Source organism: Stigmatopora nigra, chromosome 8, assembly GCF_051989575.1.
Source record: "Stigmatopora nigra isolate UIUO_SnigA chromosome 8, RoL_Snig_1.1, whole genome shotgun sequence".
NCBI classification, from domain to species: domain Eukaryota; kingdom Metazoa; phylum Chordata; class Actinopteri; order Syngnathiformes; family Syngnathidae; genus Stigmatopora; species Stigmatopora nigra.
In genome coordinates, this window is record NC_135515.1 from 11,987,501 (window position 1) to 11,998,962 (window position 11,462).

Consider the following 11,462-nt stretch of genomic DNA (forward strand, 5'->3'; position numbering starts at 1 on the left):
AGAAGTCTGAAATCAGACTTCAGCTACTGCAGTATCTGGTCATGGGAGAAGGGGTAGTGCAATATGTTGGGAAGAAAGATTGTTTGTGACATTATGGGATGGAGTGATTGCTAGAAAAGTGCAAGACAGTGAAATGGTAGGCCAGAGATAGATGGGGACCCAGACTGTTCATATTCTTGGTTGCCCCTCAGCGACAAACAGTGGCCGGGAGACATCAATATTAAACACAGCAACAAGACTCACGCACACACCCGCACATGCATCTGCATACCAAACACAAGACATCAATATCTAGTATGAGCATTTATATGCTGAATATTTTCCAGACAATCATAAAGTGGCCTTCTAGAGATGATTGAAATCTGTTTTAGAGGTCGCCAGTGAAATTTAGGCTTGTACTTCGACTTCTATGTGGATTTATAGCTCTTTTTTTTTAGGTTTCGGAAATCTGTTTTGATATAGACATTTCTAGGAATATAAAATACATTCCTGTCTTTAAATGTGGTTGGGTGAGTAAATAAGTAAACTTTTTATTTTACTGCTGTGTGTTACAGGAAAAACAGAGTTGGCCAAACAAGTGGCACGTTACATGCACAAGGATGTCAAAAAGGTGATTTTACACACATGTAACATAATAGGTACAACTATTAATATAATCTAATGGGAACATTTGATCTCATTATGTTTTGTAGCTGTAATATCTGGTGAATGTACATGTCCAAACTTTTATTTTTCCCCCTAGGGCCATGTTGAGAAAAATTTAAAGATGCAAGGCCCAATTTTGACTATTCTAATCTATAGAATAATCTATGTTAGATTATTTTTGTTTGTTTATGTCTGTAATATAAAATACTAAAACGGGCCACAGTTTAGTTATAAATCAATAGGTGTAAATCAGTAGTATTTGAATAACAGCCATGTAGTCGGTAAGGAACCACACAAAGCAAGTTGTTCTGACTTTGAACGAATGCAATTACAGGGGTTCATCCGAATGGATATGTCCGAGTTCCAAGAAAAACATGAGGTGAGTTGCATTTTTCCTCTTTATGTCTATCTAAAAAAAAAATACCAAATAGATCAAATGAATCAATCAATCAAATATTTTCATGGATTTTCTCTTAAAACTAGCCAGTGAATTGAGGTTCAGTGTAAATCACCAAATTTGTGACAATATCATACGCTGTACATTTTTTGGGTACCAATACAATATTTACCAAAATTACAATTTGATTTGGTTCAATTTAAAGCTCTTTAATTGATCCAATACAACATTAAGTATTATGTACATATATAACACAATAAGCTCAATTTCACCTTCAGCTCTACATAATACAAAGAAATTTTAATGCAGGGAAGATTGCATTACTGTTCATTTTAGGTGGATCAATAACCAATTTTATGACGACATTGATTGTTTTGGAGATTTTTACGGTAATTAAAACTTTCCCGCACTTCAATTTGAATCAATTGAACGGCCTCCAATCGATTTAATAAAGTAAATAAAGAATTAAAAGTTTCGTTTCAACTAAAGAAATACAAAGCATATTTTATCTTCTTTGCAGTTCAGTTGCTCAAACATTTCATACATTTAAATGAAAACCATTTTTTAATAAGATATCATATCTAAAAGATGACTACTGATGGGCTTCTCCCATATCGATGGATTTGATTCGATCATTGCTCAACTTTTTAATGCAGCGATTCAGATTCATTGGTGTAAAGCACTAATTCGATGACGATACGATATCGAGTCTTTGGAAGACAAGGTAGTTTCCGATATAACAAAGTCTGGCGTGATTTGATTCGATGCACGGGTCCTAATTGACTTATCTTCTCACCTTAACAAAGATCTTTGGCGTTGTTGAAAGTAGAATTATGCCTGCTCCTGAATATCTGCTTATTAGTCTATAGGTGTCCTGCAATTGGCTGGCAACCATTCTGGGATGCTCTCCAGCACACTTTTTATACTGAACAGGATGAGCTATAGAAAATAAATAAATGGGTCACCTTCATTTGCTGACAAGAACTCATACCATTCATTCACCCACAGGTAGCAAAGTTCATTGGCTCGCCACCAGGATACGTTGGCCACGAGGAAGGAGGCCAGCTGACAAAGCTGCTAAGGGCGTGTCCTAACGCTGTTGTCCTCTTTGACGAAGTGGACAAGGCTCACCCCGACGTGCTAACCATAATGCTGCAACTCTTTGACGAGGTTCGTGCAAACGTTAGACCACGTTATTGTCACTTTTAACTTCAATAAGCTGTGTAATACAACAGCAAGTGATTTTAAAATGAGAGAAGACCATAGATTTTAAACCAATTGTCTATTTAAAACAGTGTTTCTTTTCTCTTGTGGCCCCCCAGGAATCAAAACGTTTTACCCGCCTCCTCTCCATTCTCTGCCGCGACTAAATTGTTTAATTTTTGTTTATAATTATTTTTGTCATGAAAATACGATGAATTGTTGCCAATATTCCGCATGTTTTCGCTGAGAAAAACACTCAACTGGCTTATTAGTATATTCTGTGTACAGTAATACCTTGACATACGAGTCCCGACATATGAAAAATTTGAGATACGCGGAAAATTCTGAGCAAATTTTTGCCTTCAGATATGAGACAAATTTGAGATACGAGCATAGCAGATGGTTTCCGATGCGGTCGTCATGGTGGCCGAGTATGCAAGAGGTTGGTTATGAGAACAACATCGCTCTTTAGAGACATTTATACGAGAAAGTTGCGACCAGAAAGACTGTGCCCATGTGGTTCTCAAAATCAGCCTCTTGCGTTGTCCACACAATCTGTCTCATATCGCAAGGTAATTATTTGCTCCAAATTTTACTCGTATCTCAAATTGCTCGTATGTCGGGAGACTTATGTCGAGGTATTACTGTACTGTGGCTGGTTCTTTGCCTCGTTTTGATGTTTCTCTTATTTTTATTCCCTCTTAAAACACCCAAATTCATCAAGGCCCATGAAAATCAAATAATGAATTATATATAAAAAAAAACTCATTTGGCGGGTTGGACTTTTTTATGATACTTACTACTTATGACACCAATGCAAGTTGTGGCCCATTGACTCTCACAGTTTCAAATTTTGGCTCTTTGTGTCTAACTTGTTCGCCACCCCTGCTCTATGCCTTTTTCTCCTCACTGTCAAAGCATTTTTCATGTTTTTTTTGCTGTGACGACCCCTGAAAGGAAAAGCCCAATGTCAGTCAGTAGGTAATGGTGACTCGCTGGATAATTCTGCTCTGTAATGTTTGTTTTTCTTCGATGTTGTAAACCGTTTGCGGACTATGGCTACTGCCATCCACTGAGTAAATATGCAATTAAACTTTATTCTAGTTTTTCTAAGTCAGAAGCTCACCTAAAAATGTTTTAGGTGGAATTACTACGGAATGGTACAAAAAGTGAATGAAGTGCCAAATAATTCCCTTTCTATATTAGGGCCGTAATTGTTATTTTTTTTTGGCTTGGTCATCATTTCATAACCCCGATAAGAAAATCTGGCGAGGGTTTTTTTGCACTCAGGGTCGTCTTACAGACGGCAAGGGGAAGACCATCGAGTGTAAAGACGCAATCTTCATTATGACGTCTAACGTTGCGAGTGACGAGATCGCACAGCATGGACTGCAACTCAGGCAGGAAGCGGAGGAAGTCACCCGCAGGAAGTTGTCAGATAATCTTGGTGAGAAAATTATCTCGGGATGTCCCCGATCTGATTTCATAAGCCTAAATCGGATCCGATTAGGTAATTTTCAGAGGATTCGAATCGGGCGATTGCTGCGAGCCCCCAGTGAAATAGTCTCTCGCCGTGAATCACAGTCAAAGTGCTAGTCTTCCCAGATGAAATGAATTTGACTACCATTTTTAGTAAAGGACTACAAGCAACAAAATAATCCAGACGTGGAAAGATATTCCATAAATTATTAAAAATATTTTTTTATGAATCAATACAAATTGCAGAACAAAAAATACATTGGAAATAATAAATTTGCACACGTCACTCCGCCCCCTACTCAATTTACTAGGTATTGAGGATTCTAAATATTCTGACTTGCACAACCAATCAAAAATATTATTAGTACATCTCTAAATGTCAATACCTATGTGTGACAATGACTACAAATTATCCTGTTTCAGACTAATTATCAACATAATTAATTTGCACACCTTGTCTTATTCATACTGCAGTCTCTGAAAATATTCTGGCCAGCACGATAGCCAAGAATTGGTATGGCAAAAAAATGCATGTTTCACGTTTGTTGACAACAATGGAAACACCTATATATTGGATCTAAGTCCATCAATAACAAACAATCTGACAATGAATGTACTTGAATTTGAATCTGGTGGTACATGGACTTCCAATTGCCTCACCATCCACAATGCTTTACTCGGAATATACACATATACAGTGGTACCTCGAGGTACAAACTTTTCCCATAGAATTGCACTAAAAACAAAAAAAATTCTTCCATACTGAAATAACACCAAAAACAGGATATTGGATTGGAAAAACAATTTTATTTGTTCTAATTTGCCGTCTATTAACAAAGTAACAAATAACTAGTGGTTTAATAGCACTAAAATGTTTTTAATATTATTAAAATTAGACGGATTTTGCAGAGGGGAGAGAGACGGACAGAGAGATGGGAGGGACTTTTAGCACGGCAACGCACCCGTAACATGACATAAACAAATTCAAATTAACTTGGATAACAATGCAGACACACTCAAAACTAAGTTTAATCTAACCTTACACTAAACTTAATTCTAATTGTTTTAAATTTTTATATCTTTCTTCTCCCGGGTTGGCTCTATTTGCCCCGCCTCCACCCTGACTATCAGATGCAACCTGTCGAGGGTTGTTTGCTTTTGTATTCCCTTTAAAATTTTCCGAAAATTATGCACACAAATGTCTTCACAATAGGATAACGCACGACCACTTGCCAACGAGAAGTTGTATATACTTTTCTCGTATTAGTGATCAATCCGGCATTCGCACTGTTTAATGAGAAGAAGAAAAAAAACACTGAAAAAATGCAACACTCCGCCCAGTGCTCATAGAGACATTACACAAGGGAGTTGTGACCAGAAAGACAATGCCTATGATGTTCTTATGAGCAGCTTCTCGCGTCCGCTGTATGCTCATATATCAAAATTTGTCTTGTATCTCAAGATAAATATTTGCCCAAAATTTTACTCAAATTGCTCGTATGTCGAGGCACTCTTATGTCGAGGTACCACTGTATATATAATATTTGATTTATGTTGTGGGTTCCCTCAGAGGAAGTACAGAAAGGTAGCGACATCCAAATTTCCAAACAGTTTAAGGATTCGGTCATCCGACCCATTCTGAAGGTAAGTCACTCGATAACATTTGAGTCTAAGAAAAGAAGTCCTCCCCGTCAACCTTGAACTTTCTTCTCAGGCGCATTTCCGAAGGGACGAGTTCTTGGGTCGGATCAATGAAATTGTCTACTTTCTGCCATTCTGTCACTCTGAGTTGCTCCAGCTGGTTAGCAAGGAGCTGAGCTTTTGGGCTAAGAAGGTATGCATCAACACGTCAAATCAACTGCCATTGGATTGCGCCATATCACAATGGTGATGCCGTTATAATTTTTGCATATCCATGCCAGATGTGGCCCATCACATAATTTTGTGTGGCCCACCAAACCGAGCACATTTTTTTCTCTGAAATCAAGAGAGTTTTCTTTTGAAACATTTAAATTTAATTCATTGATCATCACGTTTTAATTCTCTAAATAGAAACTATGCTTTTCTGTTATTAAATTTTTTTCAAAGTAAAAAATGAAATGAAATCTACATTAAATCTGTTTTTCTCTTATTTTTAATTACTAAATTGTTAAGGAATAAACCTACAGCATACACACTTTATATACAGCATAACTAAAATAAATAAATATAAAATAGAAACCATTAATAATAACAGAATATGGACTGTTACTTTTGTTATTTGAACAGCGCTTTGTTTTTTAAAAACTCAATATATAGAAAACATTTAATGAAAACTGATTTTTTTTTAAAAAGCAAGCAATAAATAATAGGAGAATATTTACAGTTTCATTTTTAATTGGAATAAATATTTTATATCAAACCATCTGATAATGGAGTGGTTATTCCACCTAAGTTTGGTGCGGGCAGTCTGGTTTTGATTCCCACTCGGTGGAAGTGTGAGTGGTTGTCTGTCTCTCTGTGTGCCCTTTAACTGACTGGCGACCAGTCTAGGGTGTAGTCTGCCTTTCGTCTGAAGACAGTTGGGTTAGGCTCCAGCAACTCTTTCAAGGATGGGCGCTATGGAAAATTTTATATTAATGAATAAATAGAAAACATGGGCTGAAACTGAAAAATAAATACAAATTAAAATCTATTTTTGAATTTGAACTTTTTACCTCAATAAAAAGAATATTACAGGCGGCCCGGCAGATGAGTGGTTAGCACGTCGGCCTCACAGTGGGGGATCTGGATTTAAATCCAGGTCGGTCCACGTGTGTGGAGTTTGCATGTTCTCCCTTGGCCTGCGTGGGTTTTCTCCAAGTACTCTGGTTTCCTCACACATTATAAAGACATGCTGACTGGACACTTTAAATTGCTCCTAAGTATGAGTGTGAGCATGAATGGTTGTCTGTCTCCTTGTGCCCTGCGATTGGCTGGCCACCAATTCAGGGTGTCTCCCGCCTCTAGCCCGAAATCAGCTGGGATAGGCTCCAGCACCCCCTGCGACCCTCGTGAAGATAAAGCGGTTCAGAAAATGAGATGAGAAAAAGAATATTAACAGTTATTCATTTTCTTTACAATAAATAATAGAAATTTAAAAAAATATATTTGTCTTAAGCACCTCAATAAAGAGGACTTTTATATCCAAAAAGTCTCTTAAGAAACAAAGATAAAAATAGCTGTTGATTCATTTAAATACCTGTTTATTGATTGATTGATTTATTTATTGAATGATTTATTGTGGCTGTCCAAGTTGGCTCACATAAGGACCCATCAAAAGTGCTACAAAACAACGATGTGGTGTGCATGAAAGATGATTTTGATACCCCTTAACTGAAAGAGGAAGAGGCCTCGCCCACTGAGTCTCGCAGTCTTGCACACATACACGGATCAATATAATAAGCACTGTTCATTCTAACATGATTACAGTGTTTAAAATGTAGTCTTTATCAATATTTAATGATTAATATTACATCTCATGTCCTGATGGACAACAACATCAATCAAAACATGATGACAACGTGATATCGCATATCCTGTTTTTTATATTGTCATATTGTAATATATATTGTTATTAATAAGTGCTCTAAATATGTCCAATTATTTGAATTCTGATAAAGCGATGTGTTGTTTCCATCTCCAGTTACATTAGCGCCTCCTCATTGAGTGCCATAGTTAGCGTGTCGCTAATAAGCAGTCCTGATCATTACTATTGATTAGCATTTGATAAAAATGCATTAGGGAAGTGTCGTTTGGAGCGGCAGAAATGCTGCCGAGCGCCGTATGCCTTAGTTGTTTTTGTCGTAGTGTGTTTATCTCACACTTCCGTCCCAGCTGACCTTCCTTTCATTTACGCACTTTCATTAATTAGGCCAAGCAGCGCCATGACATCACTCTTCAGTGGGATCGCCCCGTCCTGGACTTGTTGGCTGGTGGCTACAACCTGCATTACGGCGCTCGCTCCATTAAACATGAGGTACACATACACATTTTTTTACTTTTTGCTTCTCCTACTATAAAAGGCATTTGCAGCATTTTATCATATATTTTTATGTATTTATCCTAATCTTAATTATAAGGAAAACATGTTTAATGGTCCAAAATTTAGCGTGTGAACAGGAACAAGGGGTATATGATGGTAGTAAGTAAAAGAGGGAAATTATATTTAAAATGCGTACTTATGGCGTCCAATCTGTTTCAATTGGGAAAATTTATTTTCTCCAAATAAAGAGAGGAGAATCATAACATTTCCAGAGCAAAATACACACAGATTTCTTATTTTTTTATTTTTGTAATGTTTTATTCTTATATTATTATTTTTCCCTTCTTATTGGTTGTTTATTGTTTTCCAAATATTTAGTACTATTAAGATAATGCATTTTTTCCTGAAAATCTGTATTTCAGTTATTTCATTTTTTAATTGAAAATTCAATATTTATTTCTATTTAAATCTCAAACGGATGCAAGTTTGAGACCCCCATTATTTATGAGTGTAATAATTAAATATATGAAAATTTCAAACACTTTTTTGTCACTTATCTTAAAATGACCTTTTTAAACATTTGATTTAATTTTAGAAAAATTTATGGATGCATTTATTTTTGTAAATGCTTCATTAATTACTTTTTATATAGGGAAAAATACTATCTATAATCAAATTTTCAAAATAAAAAAATTAAATTACTATGTATTGTCATTTTTTTCACTAAAAAATCCTAAAATGAAAATAAAATTAGATCTTGTTTCGCTGTCTTGATTTCATTCTCCATAAAATTACATTATATCTTCCCTTTTTTACATGGGTGATACGTTTCAGTCATTTGCAGGGCAAAAAGTAATTGATCATTGTCGGACAGTTGAGTATTTGTGCTGACATGTCAACCCAATCACAAGACTAAGATTGATTATTCAGTCAGACAGTTGGGTGTTTATGCTGACATGTCAGCCATAAGGATGACTACGATGCTGTTATACTTACAAAAACTGATACAATATGTACAAGCAATTGCAAAGGGACTTTGTCTTACCTTACAATGCTTTAGTCCAGTGGTCTCAAACCGGTTCCACATAGGGCCGCAGTGGGTCCTGGTTTTTGTTCCAACCGATCCAGTGCTGACATTTTAACCAATCAGGTGTCTTTATAATTAGTAGCACCTGAATCTAATTAACTGATTGCACTTGCAAAAGGTATCCTTGTTGAGTTGGAATGAAAACCTGCACCCACTGCAGCCCTTTGAGGACCGGTTTGAGACCACTGCTTTAGTCATACCTCCTTAACCATAGAGTTGTGCTAACTTCCCAAATGCCCAAATCTCCCCACAAATACAAAATTCTGACAGTTTGCTCTGTGCGTTAGGTGGAGCGGCGTGTGGTCAACCAGTTGGCTGCCGCTCACGAGCAGGAAATGCTGCCCAAAGGCTGCACGCTGCGCTTGTCCGTCCAGTCGGAGGGCCGCGAAGGGCGCAACTCACCTGGCCTCCGTTTGGAAGTGCTCGGGGATGACAGTTCGGCCAAGACGTTGGATATCCGCCCAACACTCAGCCCTGAGCACTGATCACAAAAGTACCACACATACTCACAGTACCTCTCTTGTTTCACTGCACGTACACGCTGATGTTTTGACTTAAGAGTGCCCTCACTTAGGAGACCTGTTTTACAAAACAAGCTATCAGTAAATACACAAATATTATGTTATCTATTGGAGTCATGAAACCAGTTTATTTCTTCCTTCTTTTGAACAATAGTGGTTTTTTTTCATTTTCTTTAACAACACAAACTGAATAATTCCAGTGGCTTATTGGGATTTCACTTCATTTTAATTGGGACAGACGTTTTTACCCTCTCATGCTCTAACTTTTTTTTTTAATGCTTTACATTCCTCCATGACAGGAGTCTCAAACTTGAGCCCCAAGAACCAATTGATTGACCTCTCAAAACACAAACGATGGCCCCATCCTAGGTAAAATGCATTGACTCCCCTCAATTGGTGTTTTCAATATAAACTTCCCAATTTTAATAACTACCACAAACCAAAATATGTGACTTGGACTGGCAGTGTATAAGGTAAGCTAATGTTAATTATCTAATCGAGTTCCGATATAGTGACCACTATCCCTCTAAGGCAGGGTTTGGCAACCCGCGGCTCCAGAGCCGCATACGGCTCTTTCACCCTCATACTGCGGCTCTGAGTGGCTTGGAAAATTTAACTACCAAAAAGAAATAATTTCTTAGGTTACGTGTACGTGTATGTTGTTCACTTTTTACCCTTGTTTGTCATTCCTCGCTTGGCCTTCCCTTTCGTTTCCAGCTGCACGTCATTGACATTTATTTCCGGTCTTATCTATAGAAAGCTCACGAATTGTTTATTATTTGTCGGACCGTCTGATTTACGATACCTTGTTTCCATGTTTACAAGTCCCCCCGTGTTTATGTAAAATTTGACACCAAGACTTTTGTTATTTTCTTTGGCTCCAGTTTAAGTTATTAAAGTTACGTTTAAACACTCATTCCTTCATCCATTCCCTATTAAAAATATTCTTTGTCATTTAATGGTTACTTTAAATTTTGCATAATTTTTTACTGGATTACAAAAAAATACTGTCATCAGATCAGTATCATTAAAACATCGGGGAGAAACATCGGGATATCTATATGGCCTCTCCTGTCATATCAGTTTGAACCTGTATTGTAATATAGTCGTATAGAGTAATAGAGTCGTAGTGCTTTATTCATCTTCAGCATTAAATCGAAATGTGTATTTTCAAATGTTCATCAAATATTTAAAAGATTCTATTTATCACAAATGTGCCCATTTGTAGGCATAGATTATAAAGAACTAATGGTTGACAATGTTTTCCTTCTTATCTGTTGTGAGAAATAATTTGAATTAGTATATTCACATACACCACCACATAATCCAAAGGAGATCATTTCCATCAATCCACATGAATGATTATGTTGTATAATGTGAATTATGCATGCTAATCGTGAGAAATTATGTCTCCGTTAGATTAGAATATGGATAGTGGATGTTTGAACAGGCGAAATGTGAAGAAGTCACAATTGCTGCCAAAAAGAGAAATAAAAGTCACCGCAACAAAAAGCAAATTCCACCTCTTTCTGTTGTTTGTTTCTTGACTGACACCTTCTGATGGATGCACGCGCGGGTGGGCGTGCGCTTGTTGTACGACAATTAAGCTTGTCCAACTTGTGAAACGACATGACAGGAGAATTTCTTTGGAATTTGAGTGAGTAGAAAACCTTGCATACAACCTGCAGGAATGTCTGCTTCTCAATAAGGAAGTATTAACAGGCAGGGGGGAGGTTGTATATCAGTCTTTCAATGTTCGGACCCCCCAGCAACACAAAAATGTAAGAATCCTGTTAGTCGTTTGCTCAAATAACTCGAGCATTTACGCCATGCATTTTCATTTTTCACTCTAAAATGTGATCTAGTTTCTTGTAATTAAGTGGTTTGTATCTTGTAAAATAGAAGGAAATATTATTCGATTATTTAAGTTCCTATTTTTGCCTAAAAAAAAAATATCAATGGGATGCTTACAAAAAACATGGCCTAGTAAATTTGAGACGCTTGGGAATACCGTCCACCTGGTAAAAAAAAAAAAAGTGACTCAACAGAAAGGTAGACTTTAATATTTACTCATTCATGACTTACTTACCCACAACAATCAAAGAAACAGGTTAACTAATTAGGCAG

The 11,462-nt window shown here is 36.8% G+C and overlaps 1 protein-coding gene across 1 annotated transcript in view; it reads left to right on the forward strand.

The window, feature by feature from the left end:
* clpb (ClpB family mitochondrial disaggregase) overlaps positions 1–10,852 on the forward strand; it is a 42,047-nt gene extending 31,195 nt beyond the window's left edge. The window contains exons 9-16 of the mRNA XM_077722989.1: positions 555–610; positions 980–1,024; positions 2,051–2,212; positions 3,536–3,692; positions 5,295–5,368; positions 5,439–5,558; positions 7,617–7,721; positions 9,102–10,852. Coding sequence (XP_077579115.1) covers positions 555–610; positions 980–1,024; positions 2,051–2,212; positions 3,536–3,692; positions 5,295–5,368; positions 5,439–5,558; positions 7,617–7,721; positions 9,102–9,299 — 917 coding nt within the window. The 3' untranslated portion in view covers positions 9,300–10,852. The remainder of the gene's footprint in view (positions 1–554; positions 611–979; positions 1,025–2,050; positions 2,213–3,535; positions 3,693–5,294; positions 5,369–5,438; positions 5,559–7,616; positions 7,722–9,101) is intronic.
* Positions 10,853–11,462: the final 610 nt, after the last annotated feature.